The sequence below is a fragment of the Hippocampus comes genome, unplaced genomic scaffold (assembly GCF_001891065.2).
Source record: "Hippocampus comes isolate QL1 unplaced genomic scaffold, H_comes_QL1_v1.1 scaffold29, whole genome shotgun sequence".
Taxonomy (NCBI): Eukaryota; Metazoa; Chordata; class Actinopteri; order Syngnathiformes; family Syngnathidae; genus Hippocampus; species Hippocampus comes.
The window spans coordinates 2,674,599-2,693,341 of record NW_017805820.1 but is presented as its reverse complement, the minus strand read 5'-3'; the positions used below and the strand labels follow the sequence as shown (position 1 = coordinate 2,693,341).

The following is an 18,743-nucleotide window of genomic DNA, read 5'->3' as shown; positions in this document are numbered from 1 at the left end:
TAAGTGTTATTTTTGTATGACTCATTAGAATTTCATGTGGATCGAATCACTGGGTATATATTTTTATGGTCATAATCTCACAATGTTGCGATTGTTAATTTAAAGCCAGTCTAGCCAAGTAGGTTGAAACAAACTCACACCCTTGGCTGTGTTAAAGCAGGAGATAGTTGTGCGACACATGGAAGTAGATCTCATAGAACTCATGGAAAATTGCATTTTAAAATGCATTTTGTTAAGAATTGGGTCAAGGTTACTGACAGATGCAAGTGTGCTGATCTTGATCCAAGCGGAAACCCTTTCGGCAAAAACACTCATACGCTCCGAGGGTGTTGACACAGCCATGGTCGCAGCCTGAAGTCTCTGCCAGACACTCGTTGATGTCTTAAAGGATAATGGAGAAATAACTTTTGAAAAAAAATCAAGAGAGGGACTGCACAAAACTTGTTATCATAGAAATAAAATGGACTGGAATCTGACAGATCAACAACTCTTGAATCTGATGTTTGGTATCTTGCCTTGTAGTATCAATTGCACAAATGCCTTTAAATAATGGTTTGCTTCTTAGCAACCAACACTGTTATTTATCACGGGATCTGGAATAGCTTCTGTTACTTGAACATGTTTTGGGATTTGCGTACAAAATCGCAGTGCCACAACACAAAAACAACACAAAAAAATATATAATTCGCCAACAATACAGAACTCTTACCATCACAGCCGCAGCCATCTGGGTTTTGTGTGTGGCCGGCTCTGCAGCTGCATTCGTAGCCGCCTGGATAGTTTCTGCAGAAGTGACTGCAGCAGGATTCCCCATTGACACACTCATCACTGTCTGAAGTTGGTGGGCAGAAGCACATTGTAAGATTCCGTATATAACTGACGGTTCACGAGGCTAAAAGAAGTTCTTACCTACACAGGTCTTCCTGTCCTGGTCTAGCTGGTAGCCATGATGGCAGGAGCAAAGGGGCCCATTGGTGGTGTGCTCACACTGATGAGAGCAGCCTCCATTATTCTTCTCACAGCTGTTCACAATCTCCATCTCTATGCCTGGCATGTACAAGAGTGTATGACCACAGAAAAGACACAACATTTTCGGTAAACAAGTACAAATGACTTTAGTTTGGAATGGAAGTAAAGGAGTCATGCATTGCAAAGGGAATGTCCTTCATCGTTCAAAACGTGTGCACAAAGCATTGTCCACTGGTGGATGAATGTATCAATTCTGTTTCTGCTATAATGGGTCTGTAGTAGAAAAAAGATGTTATCTTTACTCACGGTAGCACCGTTTTCCATCTGCACCAAGCTCAAAGCCCGGATGACACACACATCGAAAGGAGCCCAGCATGTTGACGCATCCATGGGAGCACTTGTGATGTCCGGTATTGCACTCGTCAATGTCTGTTGAAGACAGGACATGCACAAAAGTGGTTGGTTGGTTATTTTAAATACTGTACCTAGGAATACAATACAAATGGCAGAAAAGCAAGACTCACAAAAGAATGTAAGATCCTTGACAAAGACATCTTGATTTATTTACCAGTGTCATGGACACAAGAACGTATAGGTAGGTCAGACTGGAATTCACGGTCACGTGCATTTCAGCTCGCATGAAATAAAATGTATCTGTTTTGGCAGAACTTGAGTAAACTGTCCCTCTTGGCTCTGTTAATTAAATTTTATGATAGATGGGAAATTTCCACTGATATACACAGGCAGACATAACATGATTACAAATTAAATACTGGCGGCAGATATTACAAACGGTATTGCATTTGTTGGAGCAAGGTTTTGTCGAGAGATGGAGAGACAGAGATTAGGACAAAAACCCCTTATACTTCATCCACCAGCAACAACTCCTGCACAAATTGTTGAAAGACCTTCATGTCGAGTTCCAATCCGGTGGAACAGAGATAGAACACAATCTCTTTTGAAACCCTGGTCGACTTGCGATTTGATCAAATGCAGAATATAATTTTGCCATATAAAGTAGTGTTAATCTACTTACCGGTAAAAAAAAAAAAAAAAAATCCATTTCAAGGGCAATGCTTTTCTTCATTGTATTTGAGTTCTGTAAATTTGTCACGATGACGTATGCTTGAAAATAAGTTAACTGCTGTAAAATGAAAACATAAATACGATAAACTGTGTACCGGTATGCACATTTGAAGAGTTGTAGCAGCCGTTATTTCTTTTATTTATTTTTTTAATACAAGCATAGGTTTACGTTTAAGTGGTTATTGACATAGATGTTCAAGTTCAGAGGTTTCATTTTCTAGCGCTCCAGTAAATCACTACTTCTGCCTTGACCAACCCAATAACGATCAATGTTTGAGAATTTTGTGTGTAATTGTGATAAAAAAAAAATTTAAAAATCGGACTCAAGTAAAGCACTGAAAATCCCTAGAATAATTTTTGAAAGAGCTCACTGTATTTGCTGATGTCCCTTAATGCCCAGTGTACGATGAGTGTATCTGCTTCCTCACCTTCACAGCTCTTGCCATCTTCAGCCAGAGTAAAACCGGATCGACAGCTGCATTGAACATGGCCATCCGCTGAGACACACAGCTGTGTGCAGCCTCCGTTCCTCTCCTCGCAGGGTTCCCTCACTGCCACATAAAGCCACGGAGGATTTGACCCACATATGCGCATTCGATCATGGGTATCTTGTTGATAAACACATTGTTTGTTCAAGGTCTTGTGGAGGAAATTAGGACTGATGACTTACATTCACAGTGTCTCCCATCTGTCTTGAGCTTGTAGTTCTTTCGGCACTCACATTTATAGTGATTGTTACCCATGTCTAGACATTTGTGCTCACAACCACCATTCAACACCAAGCAGGAGTGTATGGCTTAAAAAACAAAGGAGACACATGCATGCATGTATTAGATATAAGAAATAAATGTAAAACATTTGCACGATAAACATTCGTGGTGCCCTTGAACGAGTCACCGTCCTCACTCCCATCTCAAATGGTGCAGCACTGTTTGTCTCTCGCTGAATCTCTCCTTGCACGCCTGCATTGTGTGTGATCTGGTTTTCCATGTGGTGTGCCGCGCAAAATAGGCAGGAGAGTGTATGGTGAACGTTCCCTTAAATGATTAGAATGAGTATAATAAATTACATCAAAACAAAATAATATGTTAAAAGGTGAAAAGAATATGTAAGTCAGTTACTGCAGGCAGTCCTACTGACTTTCGAATATGTCCTTCCAATTACAGTGCCATGAACCAAATATGAAATATCACCTCTGTGCCTGAGATTTTATTGGAAGAAAAGATTTTAACACTGATGATTTTAGCAGGCCCAAACCTAGAAGTCTGTCCTCTTGTGCAAAGATACGACAGAAAGACGGAGAGAGACTCTCACTCCAATCATAACTTTTTTTCATGTTCGCTGTATTCTCTCTTGTTTTAGAGCATGATAAACTCTAAACTGGTGTATGTTGCTTGTCTATGCCTGGACCTTGAGTCTGTAAAAAAGCAATTAAATTCAATCAGTGTACATTTTTTTTGTAACTCTCAATGAGACTTTTGCACCTGCTGACGGGTATTCAGGACTATTCAATGAGCGCAACATGCTCCAGATTTGATGTGATCCTCTGCAGTCTGCATGTTTCAACGCCTTCCACAAATGTTCAAGAGTCTTTATGTAAGAACTCTTCAAAGTAGGCCAAAGTTTTTCCATTGTCGGTACTTTAGCTTTCGGTCATTGTCCTGCTGAAGGACGAATGACCTGCAACCAATACCGATCTTTGTGATGCTGGGCAGCACAGAAAGCTCCAGAATACCTTGACAATCTTTATTTCATTGCACCATTCACAGATTCAAGACACCCAGAGTCAGATGAAGAAAAACATTCCCAGAACATAACCAAGTCTTGACCTTCTTTCACAGACACTCTTCAAACCTGGTCTAGCTATAGTCGTTACTAATGAGGGTGGGCCAAAATACTTGTTGACAGTGGTTAGTTACAGCAATTAATTGATTGTAGTGACCGGCTCAAACGACTGGAAAAACACATTCAGTTAAGGGTACCGTTATTTTTGTCCAGTGAGTTTAACTCGGGTGTATTTATTTATTTATTTATTTATTTATGCACGAGTCTGAAAGTTTTCCTGTGTCATATTCTGTGTATTTGTTCTCATTCCCGAAAAAAATGTTTGAAATGTGTGTACCAATGTAGCAACATGAGCTAGTGAGGAAGTGTTAAAACCGCTTACCAATGCAGGTCCGACCATCAGTGTGCATGCGGAATCCTTCACTGCACTCACAAAAATAAGAGCTTGGTGTGTTGACGCACGTCTGTTGGCATCCTCCATTGAGCTCTGCGCATTCATTGACATCTGAACACACACAAATGTACAATAATACTCAGAATAATTGAGAACTCTGTGAGCAAACAATATTTCAGTGAGAAGATGTCAATTCAAATTGATCAGGATTTTAGAAATGATTAAGATGGAAGAATCAGGTTAAAGATGGATGTCAGATAGAAAAAGAACACTGTGTCCACACCTTTCTTTGCATCTGGACATCATGTCAGGCATCCTTAGGTTGTTTTATTGTTTTGATCAAGCTACCCATGACATATTTGTTGGGCAGCCCGATATTTACACAGTGATCTGGTTTTGTGCTTCTTTATGAAGCTGTAGCAGATATCCTGTACACTTCCCATGTGTGTCGGACTTTGGCACGCGTTATGGGTTGGGGGGGGGGGTGTTGTCATGCCCATTGACAGATTGTTGGCAGTCGTGCAATTATGGCACAATATTAGCGCAAATAAGAAACAATGCACATTCCAGCGCACAAAACAAACAAAGGTGCAGCTTTGCTAGGGCATAGAATCCATTCATGAGTACAGTTGTCTCTATTTCTTGTGCCACAATAAACTGTTGGTGGAGACTGCAAGTGCAACATCAGGCAGGGAAAGGAACTGTCGCTGGCCAGAAAGCATTACCAAAGGATTCCAATTGTAAGATGTGAACTATTGACACACATAGTGCCTTATCCACCACATCTTGAACAAAAGGAAGATGTGTGGTAAACTGTGGTTGTCTGTGGTCTCATCTGCAGAAAGCCATCAAAAGGGAAACCACAAGCGAAGTGAGAACATGCAAACTAATCAAACTGTTATTATTCCAAAGGGGGTCCATATATAAATAAAACAGTACTGGGAAGAAAGGTGGTGGTAATATCAGAAACCAGTTGTCCATTCATTTTCTAGACAACTTTTCCTTATTCAGGTCACGGTTAGGCTGGAATACTGGAGAAAACTATCCAAACTGCAGAGGGGAAGGCCATATAAAAATGTGTTTGTGCAAACTGGTTGTCTCCTCATGTTCTTCTTACCTTGACATGACTTGCCATCTGGCCCCAACTCACTGCCCACAGGACACTTGCAGTAGTAGCTGCCAATCGTATTGCAACAGTATTCTTCGCAGCCTCCTTTGTCCACCTCACATTCATTTATATCTGAAAGAAAAGCAAATTGTGAAAATGACTTGGCTCAATCCATAAGACAACGTGATATTTTTATTTTAAATCAATATATGCATAGGGAAAAAAACTCAATACATTGCTGATCATTCTGTTAAAGATTTCAGAGATGAATGAGAATTTGAAAATGTTTTTTTAAAGAGATAAAAAAAACAACACAAAGAAGGAGAAGATACACAAGAAGCATTGGACTCATACATCCTTCATTCTGTAATTAATAAAAGTTCTGATGTCGTATTAGAGTGTGTGCCAGATGTAACTTTCTGAATGTGTGATGCTGCAAAGGCTGTGTGCATGTGCATGGATATGACAATGTCCAATTCTGTCAAAAAGCCAAGACAAAAAAAAAGTGCCAGGAAGGCAGTCTAAAAGGGGCAACAGATACAACAGAAGTGATGGAACAGTGCCTCCGTTTGTGGATTACATAACTGGTTAAGGACACGTCAAGAAGTACTGTAAATCTGAACCTCGGGATGGAAACCTGAGACTCTTCCCCAAAATGAGTCTGTAAAGATCTCGATCTAGATCTAAAGATCAGTTGTCACTTTCTTTGCTGGAAACACACTAGTGCATGCCATTATTCACGGAATTAAGTGTGTTCTACACTCAAGTGGAAAGTGTAGCCATGGAGCTGCTATATGAACAGGGCAAATAACAGTTTCCCATCCGGTAACACGGACAACACACAGCTGGTTAAAAGCTCTTGTTTTCTCTACAGACAGACTGATTCCAGATCCCTGTGTAGATCATTAAGTCTTACTTGCATAGCGTGTTCTCTAGACTCCACTTCAGAATTTCCCAAAAGATCTCTTCGCTTCCTCCACCAAAAACAACCTCAACTGACTGCTTCAACTTTGAAGCAGTCATATTGAAATAGTACATTACAGAATTGATGAGAATTTATTTTCCATAACACTACCAACAAAACTGAATTCCATTTTCAACAAGATATCAGTTTAAGTTCTGTAGTTTTTGTTCTGATGTTTTACTTTTTCGTGTCATGAGACGACACGAGAACAGGTTTGCATGTACAGTACATACACCCTGCATATAAACAGCAGGTGTGTTTGATTTAGCAGCATTATAAATCAATCCCGTTCAAACATGAACTCTGCAATCGGGGTGAGAGTTGAAGCGATGAGAGATGGCCTAACTATTTGCTCCTGCAACAAATACTCAATATACAAGTAACACTTCGAACATCAAAATGGTTGTCGAAACTTTCAGTCCTAATTGTGTCCAAGAAACCGTAACAGAAACCACCCAAACCACCACCAGTGTGAAGTCAGTACTGACCATGAATAACAAAAACTAAAGTAATACATATATACATTTACAAACTCTACATTTTAGAGACACACCAAATTCAAACCGAACTTTAAGTCCTATTACAAAGTCTTGATTATCACTGCAGTATTTCTTTCACAACAATGTGTGCAGTGGATAAATTGCTTTGCATATGATGTAGAGCTGCATAAATCTGTCCGCAGAAGTGTGAGAAAGAGAATGCTTTCATCACTAAAGAAAACCAAAAAAACTGAGCCGAGCTGAGACCTTAGAACATGTGAAAGACAAAGTCATAGAAATCCTCATCTAATCTGTCACCCCAATGTGCGAAAAGCAAATAGTTTGGGCCAAAACACTCACAGCAGACAGCTGCCTCCACAACACGTGCTTGTGACATTGTCGTAAAGAAGGGCTTCCGTTTAAAAAACAGAGGCAGGCAAGCCCTCGCTCAGGTGAATCTGTGAGGGTGGCAAAGGCCTTGTGGAGTGTACATCTGTGTGTGTGTGCGCGTGCGCGGTGCCGGTGGGAGGGAGGCTATCAACCCAATATCCTCAGGTCACCATCAGTATTCCCAACAGTCCCTATGTGTTTACTGGACAACAGGTATTTTACAGTATGTGTTTGTTTCTTGAATGTGGGGGTGCGAGGTGGGGGGTGGGCAATGCGTCACGAGGCATTTGCCAGGTTAGGATCCCAAGCACACTAAGCACTGTTGTTTTTTTTTTTCTTGCAATAAGACTCAACAGAACTAGAACCTTCAAAGCCCATGTGCACCACGACTTCTTAATCCAAGCTCTCAGTATTGCAGAGACAAAGGATCTGAACTTGGAGCTTTAGCGAAACACTGCCCTGTTCAAAAGTTAACAGACTGTTGACACAATGCTGTAGGTAAACTCCAATGATGATGTGGTGGAAATGTGGTGTACGTAACAGTAACAGTGAAATATTGACATCAATAAGAGTGAAAACTTACCATATTGGCACCGTGTCCCTTTAAAACCTTTTGGACAATGACATATAAGATCCCCACTCTCTGCACATCGGCCTCCATTGAAACACGTATTGGCACTGCATATCCCTAAAGGCGTGACATATAATAGTGTGACATTATAATATATATTTTTACAGTTTTATAATGTTTAGTTAACCGGTGCAATTATACACTGTATGGTTTATTTTTTTGGGGTCACCATTGAAAACGTTGCATACTGATATTAAAATGCTAATAATACCTACTATGAAGACAGCCTGGTTCGCCATCTGTTTGAGTCCAACCAGGGCAGCACTTATAAACTGTGCGAATATCTGTCCTGTACACTTGTCTGTACATTGTGTAATATGTTGTCCTGTGGAGAGCAAAATTGGCCTTGCTTACTGGGTTGTAATAGCTACATTTCACCATGAACATGATGAATTATTCAGTGTAGGAGAAAGGAGTGACTCTTACCTCCTCTCATATCCTACACACCATCTGTGGCCTGTGCAGCCCTGCCTCCACACCTTCACCATTCGTGTAAAACCCTGAACACAAGGCTGAGGGCCACCCAAATGAAACATCTCCTGGTCGGCGCAAACATTGGGCCTGAAATGCAGACAGAGAGGAACAGATCTGTTGCTGATGCCATTTGACTTAGTTTCACAAAAGAGAACAGATTAACCATGACCTTTCGCATGCTTCTTCTCATGAACATCACTCTTAACAATATTGCCAATGACAATTGCAGAGTTTTGTGATGTGTTAGAATCCACATGATGTTACAGGGGCATCCAGAATGCCCAAAAATTAAAAAAAAAACAAAATCACTTTTCTGTACCTAGAAGCAAAAGTTTCAAAACCAGTGCGAGTCCAAGCTCTAAGTTTTAATATATATTCTGTAGAAGTCACAGGACCAGCCAAACTCTAAAAAAAAGTGACTTCTAGTCCGAAAAATACGGTAGTAACTCCGCGAACTGTTTATCAGGTCACTCCAAACTGTTTTTGATGTGTGAATGACACATAACGCAACCAGTTGCTCCTCTATTTAGAACTTCCGATCACTTCCTAATCAGCTTCCATTATATTCCACGTCACTATCACCGGATCTGTACCTTAGCCAAACTTGTTGTTGACCAAGCACATAAAGGTTTGTGATCGTAAACAGAGAACAGGTTTAAGATTTACAATTGTCTGCACGACCATTTTCCGAGGAGATTTGGGAAAAAGAAAAGACTGATAGCTTGTCTAGTAACTCTTCTTGTCATTGTGGCAACCATTAACACCCAAATTGATAAGTTGCTCCTCTATTTTTTTTCTGGCAATGGCAGGAGCTTCAGGTGGCTTACCAAGTGGCCTATCGCAGGGTCCACCTCTACCAACCATCTGGCTCCAATTCAAAACAGCCTGAAGTTAATGAAAGGAAGTGTTCAGCTTTTCTTGTCATTAAAACGTTTCATTTAACCTTGCCGAACGCACTCTAATTAATTTAATAGACGTCTGTTGGCGAGACAAAATACTTCAAAAATTGAATTTTGTTGGAAGGCACATGAAAGGCAATTCAAACCGTGCATTTGTCATAGGTTACTTGCAAGTGCGAACTCTAGTGGCCAATTAAAAGAATAGGATTTCGATCGGTCATCATGATGCATGCGTCTAAATACAACTGTTCACACACGTACACCCACACACACACACACACACACACACACGCACACACACACGCACACACATACACACGCACACACACACACGCACACACACACATACACACGCACATACACACGTACACACACACACGCACACACACACGCACATGCACACACGCACATACACAGCCACACGCACACACACACGCACACACACACACACACACACACGCACACACACACGCACACACACACACACACACACACGCACACACACGTGTCACAATAAGGAATGCTCTATATCGCCCCAGAAGTGTGTGAACATGTAATTTAGTACAGTTTTCATTTAACAAGTTCAGATACTCGATACAATATACAGTATTCTATTTCGAAACAATCTACCTGTACTTACATATCGAGTTGCAATTCCAATGTTGACCCGGCGTACAATGTGCTGAATGATATCAGACACAAAGTGAAAATGTCTGGGAACATATCTAATTAATATTAGGAAAGAGGCCTAATTTAACAATACTTTCTGTCCCTTAGGAAGCCGATATCATCATTAGGTTGCCGGGAAGCAAAACGGTCCATCAAATGAAGAATACGTTTCCATTAAAATAATCCGTCTTGAGACAAGGCTCGAAAATTTGTTGTAAGTCTTTAGTGCTCCGGCATGTGATCCGGACGTGAGCTCGCGTCAGCTGTGAGAGAAGATGAAGGTCGACGTCTCACGTCAACAGGTTTGCGCGTAAGTGCACCACCCACAGTCGTAGAGTGGTTTGCTTACCACCTCCACCCCGAGTAAAACTGACTCGGAAATCTGGAGTTTAACATCATGTCTTGATGGTTGAATGGTTTGATGGATGGATAGATAGATAGATAGATAGATAGATAGATAGATAGATAGATTGATTGATAGACGGGTGCATCCAAATATTAGATATTCATATTAGAATCGGGTGGATAATTCACTTGCAAAAGGGATACCCCAATTCATGCATTAACACATTAACACAGAGTGAAATTTCACGAGTACATATTCTGTATGGGATGGTCGTCTGAAAAGGTATTTTCAGTTATTGATGAATCTTTTAGTTTTACTTTTTGAATTGAGCTCCTGAAATAAATAAACGTTTCTGGATATATATAGATATAGATATATATCTATATCTATATATATATATATAGAGAGAGATATATATATAGAGATATATACATTTTTTTTTAAATCAAAAAAGCTAAATGTATCCATTGTGCATGTTTTGTTTGATGGCATTACGTAACTATTCATAAAAGTTCAGTTTCAACTAATATAACTTTCTACAAATCCGTATCACCCAATAAAATGCCAACAAACATATTCACACTTTGTTACTGGGTTTTATGATTTGTCATTGTAATACATGATGTAATAGTATATTAATTGATATTGCTCAAAGTGATCTCGTAATATTGTGCACCAAGTGTACCTATTGTTGTTGAAAATGAATTTAGACGTACAACTTTATTCGTAAAAACGTTTATGCTTTCGATATGAGCGGTCGTGTCCGTGACGTCACTTCCCGTGGCGATTCCTGTTCTACTGAGCACACAGGAGGATGAAAAGTTCCTCTCTCACTGCTCTCGACTTTTGGAATTTTCACTGTTGTATTTTGCTCCCGCACGTTTGGAGTAAATGTGAAAGGTCTTTTCGCGACTCGGGAGCTTTATTAGAGGAAAGTGCTACCTTGAGCAAATAAGCAAAGGGTGAGAAACAGGTTTGAACTGTCCGCTTCAATTGCGCTAATGCTAGATGGTTACTTAGCGTCATAAACAGCCAGTTATATTTACAGTATATCTATTTTTCCCCGAATGTCAGATATTAGAAACCCTAACTGAAGGAGCACATATCACTCTTAGCCAATCGTGTTTTATGTTAATATTTGCGAATAGTAGTGTTAACAAGTTTGAGGGTGACCGCTATGTAGCAAACAATGCTAATGAGAAGAAACAAGACTTATTGGAAAGGTCTTTTGCATGTCATTGCGGTTGACTTGAACTCCTTAACGACCATTTTCCATGGTCATTTATATGTAACTGTAATGGTTCCACCTAGTTTGTATTTATGTCCGTGTACTGTTGTGAAATGATCCACTCATATTCAGTCTCCGTTTAGTCTGTCAACGGACGTGATTGTTTTCATCATGTGATTTTTTTTACATCATACATTTGAATGGCTCTCAGTGATATGAGTAGACGATGGCGATGCGAATATTAGTTTGTTGCAGTGAGTCCTCTACTATGCATACTGTCGGTGTTAACTGTATGATAACTAATGATGGTGTCGCTTCATATTTCCGCACAGCCAAATGAACGGCGCAACATTCCCCTCTCCCGTTGCCGAGATGGCAGAAATCAACCGCATCCACTATGATCTGGAGTACACCGAGGGGATCAGCCAAAGGATGCGCATACCTGAGATGCTTAAAGTGGCTCCCCAAGGCCAGGACGACTCCAGTCTTGGCTCACGGCAGCTTCCTCAGAGTGTTATAATGCAGGTCCCGGAAAGAATTGTTGTCTCAGGTCTGAATACAGTACTTGTTTGTACCCTTCATATAAAATCAAGGTGTTCCTCTAAAATTGTAAACATGTACCAGATACAACATGATGAAAAATATATTCATTTGAAGAGGTTGTGACGCAGCGTGGCCTTTAGAATTTATTTGATAGTTGGTTGAAAGGAGGCTTGCGAAAAAAATGTATCATCAATGTAGTCTTACTTTTTTTTTTTTAATTAACATATAATGTAAATAATTATATTTGATAGCACTTTGACCTCATATGATGACTCCATACTTCAGGAGACACTGATGACAGCCAGTTTTCAAGACCGAGAGACCTAGATTTAATCCAGTCAACACCATTAGAAGCCTTGTCCCTGAAGACCCCACCAAGAGTACTCACACTCAGTGAGCGACCTCTTGACTTCCTGGAGGAAGAGCAGAATAGAGCACCAGAAAGTGAGGCCGTGGTAAGTGATAGAGCAATCAGTCCTGTTCCATTACAGTATGGGAAAAATCAATTAAGCAAAGTAAAACTGATTTACAGTCAATCTTGGATAACTGGCATGATGTGTTTTAGCTGCGGCCCCATGGCCGATCGAGACGAGAACGCTCAGCTAGTGAGAATGCAGCTGTCCGTCATGGTAGTCAACTGATGCATAATGATTCAGCGTGAGTATTTGCTCAGCCATTGGTACTGCATCCTTCTTGCATGCTGCATCTTTTTCCTCCTACTTTTACTTTCATGTTTCCCTTTTTTTCCCCATAGAGACATTGTTGTCTTTATTGCCACATAGTACGCATTTTTTTGTGGGGGGTGGTTCAAGAATCCATTAAAAGTTGTCTCATCTTAACTATTTATTTTGGATTTCTAGTTTGATATGAGCAAAGTTTGTCAATTGTAGAACCTTTGCAATTTTTGCAGTCAGGAAGGAGAGTGCCCAGGGACCATCATATAGAAGAGTTTCTCCGTACAAAAAAAAAATTACCACGCCGTTTTGTAACATAATCCCTTTTCCTAGCTCGCATGATTTAATGTCTTGTTTTAATGTTTTTCCTAGCTTCTGCTTTGTATTTGCAGGGCAATTGCTCCAGTAAAACTATTTTGTTGGCCATTTAGGATAAACCTTGCCAGTTCTTTAACCATGGTCACACCATTCCTAAAAATTAATGCATGTTAGAGCTTGTAATTAAAATTTAATTGAATTTGCATGCCCTCCGGCTATTTTTGTTTCGTGCTTTGGATGTCACAATTTGTTTTCTCAAGCTATGTAGCAGTGTATCTTTCCTGAACACTGCAGCAGAACTAACACATTTGAGGATAGTTCCTTTTCCTCATTTCTCTCCCATCTCCTTCCCTGTTCCCTTTTCTCTTCCTGTTTCCTTTCCTTATTATTTTCTCTAAATTGGCTGCTCTAAATGGTTGCCTCCAAGCAGTGCAACAGCATCCCCCCCAGCCACTCTTCACTCCCCTTCCCCTTCCACCGTGGCTGAAGAAGAACACAACCTGTACAGCGCTAGTGGCGTTTTATCTTTCCTCCAGTGCACTACACGTCGGGCCTACGAGCAGGTCCTTGAGGTCTTGGATGAAAACCCTCGCAGGTGACCCCCCAATTGCCACAATCTCTCATTCGGCCAGTAAGGAGAGCGTCACACAGCGAGATGGCGGTCTTTTCTAGCAGTGAAGCCCCCTCAACATCACAGTTGTAATCAGATAGGATTGTAATGATATGTAAACCTTTTAATAATGGACCAACACATTAAGCATTTCAGGTGCAAAGGTCAAATGGCATAACAGTTTCTGCTGTCAATATGTTACAAGCTACTGGGATGCTAGCTGACCAAAAAATAACCCCTGCCATTAACTGTATGATAACCTGAGGTTGTGTAATAGGTACAAGTATAGTGAATAGTTTGACGCTGGTAAATTAAGGTTAAGAGGGCATCAAATGTTTTTTCCTTATCAAATGCGAGGACATAATTCGTCCAGGCAACACTGCGAGGTGCCATAATGTTCCATGCAACACTGTGTGTTTGCATGCCACCTTAACGACAAATGGGGTAGTGCTGCGTGCATATTAGAGTCAAATTTCAAAGAACACAATGCAGAATTTGTGAAATAAACTGTTATACTTGTCGGTTGAGCAAACTACCAGTCATAAATATTCTCATAATCCTCAAAGAAGTTAAAAATGTGCCAAATCTTGGTAACAAACAAGAGAAAGGGTTTGGCAGTTAGAACATCAGACTTAACGAGGGAGGTCAAATCAATTCAACTAAAATGAACCATGTTTGCAAATTGGCCAAACCAAAACATTTTTAACCTGTTTGGCAAGCGTTTTTATATAGAATAGGGAAGGATATCCACACACTTGCATGCTTTTGGAACAGTGTTTTGTGTAAGTGCTAGCTCTTATTTTTCCCTTTTTCCCCCCAACCCAAACCTGTATTTCCTCATCCCTGTAGAAAAACATCACTGCGAGGGGGGTCAGCTTCAAGCTCCAACCCCCTGCATGAATCCAGGTAACATCATGTAGCACTCACTTTTTCATTTTGTTCCGCTCCTTTAACCCATCCTTTCCTGTCTATTCCTCTTGTTTCATGCACCATTTGTCGTGAAATGAATGAAATTGCATAGACCATTTTACGTGAGGTATATTAAACACGTTTTAATCCAGGTTATTGTGCAACTGTTTTTTAAGGCTTGCATTATCAACATACGAAGGCTCTCTGGATGGAGGATCTGATGACATGACCATTGTAGATGCTGCAACACTTCGACGACAGGTTGGATCCTTGCAATAACAACATCGGTGTTTTGTGGCAAAGAGAGTTGATCTGGCAAAAACTAACTGGGGAAAAAAATGTACTTTTAATTTGTAGCTTATCAAGTTAAACCGACGGCTGCAGCTTCTGGAAGAAGAGAATAAGGAGCGAGCGAAGCGCGAGATGATCCTGTACTCTGTCACTGTCGCTTTCTGGCTCGTCAACACGTGGGTGTGGTTAAAACGTTAAAGTACATCTGTATCGCTGGTACCCCTGCAAAACAAGTTAACATATCTATGACGTGTGTGACATGTTACACTTGCTTCCATATGAGCAAGACCATAACCTATTGCACGAAGCACTCATGTCATGTTTTCTTTGGTTTATTTAATATACAGGGATGTCCATTTTTTTACAGCTGTGTTTTTGTTAGTTTAATCTGGTTCCGTATTTTTGTTTTTGATTCTAAATGTTGAGCAATGCTAAGCATGACTTGTAAATATGTATCACTTTAGAAAGGAGTAATGCTATATTTTGTTTCTAAATATAAATGTTGAGCAGTGCTTGCTGTGACTTGTAAATATGAAAGTAGTATGTCATTAATAAAGTACAGCTCTGTTTACCAAAGGAAAAATGCAGTTGTGATAGAGATTTGTAATTAAGTTGCATATTTATATATTTACATACAGGGTATGTACAACTGTGGTGCAAGAGGGAGGTTAGAATGTCTCCGCGTAAAACATGACTATTCTTCAAGTGTCCTTGTAAGAGCCGTTATCAAAATTCTATTGAACCTCCGTGGAAGGAGCTGACAAATACCATCTAGAGCAGGGGTCCCCAACCGCCGGTCCGCGGACCGGTACCGGTCCGCCGGGCATTTGGTACCGGGCCGCACAGAAAGAACTTGCCTTAATTCCGTTTTATTTATTTCGGAATACGAAAGATGTTTTATTTTGAAAACTTACCGGATTCTCCGTTACATCCGTCTGTGTCCAGCTTGACACACGTCAAGCCACGCTTCTCCGTAACGCGACCAATTACGCTAAAAACAAACACCGGAGCTCGCAAAATGAGTAAAAAAACTGCTGGAGATCGCAAATGACGGCGGCCTTAAAAGTACGTTCGAGACAACTGGATTAAAGTTATGGCTGAATACTCTGAGATCGCCACAATAGCACTGTTGCTATTTCCGACATCCTACCTGTGTGAGGCGGGGGGATTATGCAGCAACGGCGACGAAAACAAAATTACGAAGTAGACTGGACATAAACCACACACTTGCGGTGTCATTGTCTCTCCTATTACCCCGAGATGGGACCGTCTGGTTGCAGAAAATCAAGCTCGGTGCTGTGGTGAGTCGTCATTTTCATGCACTTTGAATTTGCGTTGTATCGTATTTTGAAGGCATTAAACATTGCCATAGCGATCGGAGTGTTGCGGCCAGATTAGACGCTCCTTGTGTTTATTATTATATTTCGAAAACACCACAGTTTTCATGCAGCTCATACCATATTATTTCCGCCACACCTTAAATGCCGGTCCCTGAAAATATTGTCTGACATAAACCGGTCCGTGGGGCAAAAAAGGTTGGGGACCCCTGATCTAGAGAAAGCACCCCTCAAACATGGGACAATTGAATCAGTTTTCTAATGAAAAGCAGGCCAAAATACCTGCTGAGAGGTGCAAACGCCACACTAAAAGTTAACTAACATTTGAATGCAGTGATTGCTTCAAAAGGTTGTGAACAAAATATGAAGTGCCACTATTTTTGTCAAGGCCTGCTTGATGAGTTCATTAATTAAAATAATACAGTTGAACCACAGCTGATTTTTATTGGTTCTTTCAATTCACATTTCTTAATTACTTTTGGAAGTTCCAGGATATTTCTAACTACTGTGGGCTTTTGTTTCATTAACAGAGGGGTACCAACACGTGTCCACGTGTCTTTAGCCGCAGAATTTAAACATTGAGCATCCTACACATCAACCTGAACAGGATAATCAGTCAGACGGTGTCCTCAATCAGAGACCACCTTCATTTTGAAGCTCCTCAATCAGACAATGTGGTTTCAAGGACATTTCGCTTGTTTGGAATTTTGCATCTGGGGTAGGAGTGTCCCTATCTTCTGGATAGATTAATGATGAATCAGGATCTTTGGTTAACTTGCAGACACTTGGACACACTGGATTTTCTCCACGAAAATGGGTAACTTTTCTGACTGAATGACCCTCGCGGTCGTCCCTTGTAATGACTTCTATTCTTGGTCTCGCCATCAAATTGGAAAACATTTCTGAGACATTCTCTGGCTCCACATCTTCCAGGTCGGGCAGATCATCCACATGAAGTGGACCTGTTAGCGGAATGGTTTCCAACTGCTCTGCATCCACCAGTTCGGTCACGTGTAGGCCAGGACTGTGGGATGATTCGGGGGAAGTCACTCTTACGACAGGAAGTAGTTGATGTGGAATGTTCACTTCTTGCCCTGCGTCATTGCTTAGGGTCACTCTCTCTGGTTCTTCCCTGTTATCATCCTCGGGTGTGTCCTTGTATAATTCCTTACCATATTTCTTTGCTTCAAAATATTTGTCGGGAACCTTTTTGTGGGGCAACTGTTTTGTTTTGTTTTGTATCAGCTCCTCACGGGCATCCAAAGTGTCTTGAACAAATACTTGGATTTTCTCTACAGGTGGTTCCTCGTAAGAAGCCTCTGGGTTGATTAAAGGCTCGGTTTCACCTGAAATTGATCAAAATGGGAAACATCTTCATGAGTATATTAAAACACGTAATTTTTCATCAGCCTCTCCTAGGAGGCAAAATACTGTAATCATAAATATGTAATTGATTTTATTTTACAAAGATGTGTCATCTTGTAAACTGACTTTTAAAAATTTAATAATGTATTAGTTAATTAGGACCTTAGGCAAAATCAATGTACTATATGCTCAGGATTTGTTTTTTAGAAAATAAGTGTAAGAGTTGGCAAGTAAAAAGCCATAGAAACTAATTTTTTTTGAGCCCTTTGGAAAGATGGAAAAATGTGCAAATCGACTTGTATGAGTACTGAACTCGCCAACCTCTCTGAACGTCCATTTTCATGTGTTGTTTCTCCTGGGCTTTATTTCGGATCATTGCCAAAGCATCCAAGCCTTCCTGAATTTTTCTCCTTTCTCGTGTGTTCCATTGCTCTGCCTCCTTGCGTTCCTCCTCAATTCCACCACGTGCCCAAGCCTCTGCACACGCCTTGTCTTTGGGGAAAACAGGCCTGTCATCAAGGAAGGTCAGCTGCTTCAGGCGCACAATCAGTGTCTTTCTGTAGTTGGGGATTTTTTTCACGACTTCATTGCCCATCAAGTTAAGGACTCGCAGTTCAGGCATGGCTTCAAGCACAGCAAGAATACCAGGATCAGTTAATAGGTTGTGAGACAGATCCAGCACACTGATGGATAGACACTGAATCAAATGCTCTATGTCCCCAATTCCCTCCAGTTTGTTATGGGCAATCTGCAGAGTAGTAAGTTGAGGAAGGCAAGAAATGTTCTCAATGGTCTGTATGTAGTTATTGGAGACATTTAGAGTGCACAGGCTTTTTAGAGGCTCAAGATTTTCCAGCTTGCGGATAAGGTTCTGCTGAAGAAACAGACAGCGAAGGTCAACTTGTGCATCCAGGTTATCAATCTGTTGCAGCCCATTGCTTTCTAGCCAAAGACACTTCAGTCCTGTGTACTCCTCCAAATTTTCAATGCTGGCGAAACCTTTAAAATGCAGATACAAGGTGTCATTCAGGCATGGTGTTGAGTAGAGTTTGTACTGCTTACAGTGGTCTTTTAAAAATGTCTTGGTCATCCGCGGCCCTGAAGTCTTTCCGTGTTCTTTCTTTTCTCCACCTCCGTCCTGTATCGCGGTAGCTTGAGCAGATGTTTCCCCGTCTTCAACTCCCATTTGAATGGTTGTTGACGTACTATCATGTTGTGGTTCACCAACCTCAGTCAGCAACATTGTGCCAAAGATGTCTGCGCTTTGTGTTTAA

The 18,743-nt window shown here is 40.8% G+C and overlaps 3 protein-coding genes across 8 annotated transcripts in view; 1 reads left to right on the top strand and 2 right to left on the bottom strand.

Moving 5' to 3' along the window:
• The window catches only part of egfem1 (EGF-like and EMI domain containing 1), a 35,972-nt gene extending 25,871 nt beyond the window's left edge, over positions 1–10,101 (bottom strand). The window contains exons 1-12 of one of the 2 annotated variants that reach the window (XM_019886074.1): positions 9,820–10,101; positions 8,233–8,367; positions 8,022–8,131; positions 7,759–7,863; positions 5,352–5,474; positions 4,223–4,345; positions 2,726–2,851; positions 2,484–2,606; positions 1,276–1,398; positions 910–1,047; positions 710–832; positions 259–381 (exon numbers count right to left, since the gene is read on the bottom strand). In XM_019886074.1, the coding sequence (XP_019741633.1) occupies positions 259–381; positions 710–832; positions 910–1,047; positions 1,276–1,398; positions 2,484–2,606; positions 2,726–2,851; positions 4,223–4,345; positions 5,352–5,474; positions 7,759–7,863; positions 8,022–8,131; positions 8,233–8,367; positions 9,820–9,902 (1,435 nt within the window). In that variant the 5' untranslated portion in view covers positions 9,903–10,101. Of the gene's footprint in view, positions 1–258; positions 382–709; positions 833–909; positions 1,048–1,275; positions 1,399–2,483; positions 2,607–2,725; positions 2,852–4,222; positions 4,346–5,351; positions 5,475–7,758; positions 7,864–8,017; positions 8,132–8,232; positions 8,368–9,819 lie in introns of those variants that run through there. The other variant, XM_019886075.1, reaches the window with a different exon arrangement.
• Positions 10,102–10,961: 860 nt separating this feature from the next.
• On the top strand, positions 10,962–15,354 carry mffa (mitochondrial fission factor a). Of its 4 annotated transcripts, none has more exons than XM_019885958.1 (8): positions 10,962–11,156; positions 11,755–11,972; positions 12,251–12,420; positions 12,531–12,622; positions 13,388–13,552; positions 14,417–14,473; positions 14,653–14,737; positions 14,834–15,354. In XM_019885958.1, the coding sequence occupies exons 2-8, from the start codon at positions 11,759–11,761 to the stop codon at positions 14,963–14,965; spliced, it is 915 nt and encodes a 304-aa protein (XP_019741517.1). In that variant the 5' UTR covers positions 10,962–11,156; positions 11,755–11,758; the 3' UTR covers positions 14,966–15,354. The 4 variants fall into 4 exon arrangements, with proteins under 4 accessions (XP_019741517.1, XP_019741519.1, XP_019741520.1 ...); XM_019885960.1 differs by having other exon boundaries at positions 10,962–11,167; XM_019885961.1 differs by lacking the exon at positions 13,388–13,552.
• A 1,184-nt stretch (positions 15,355–16,538) lies between these two features.
• Positions 16,539–18,734, bottom strand: LOC109525454 (dynein assembly factor 1, axonemal). 2 transcript variants are annotated; one of them, XM_019885956.1, is made up of 3 exons: positions 18,532–18,734; positions 17,791–18,468; positions 16,539–17,450 (listed from the first exon to the last, which is right to left on the bottom strand). In XM_019885956.1, exons 1-3 carry the CDS (start codon positions 18,710–18,712, stop codon positions 16,738–16,740), a joined length of 1,572 nt encoding a protein of 523 aa, XP_019741515.1. In that variant the 5' UTR covers positions 18,713–18,734; the 3' UTR covers positions 16,539–16,737. The 2 variants fall into 2 exon arrangements, with proteins under 2 accessions (XP_019741515.1, XP_019741514.1); XM_019885955.1 differs by having other exon boundaries at positions 17,791–18,734.
• Between the last annotated feature and the right edge of the window lie 9 nt (positions 18,735–18,743).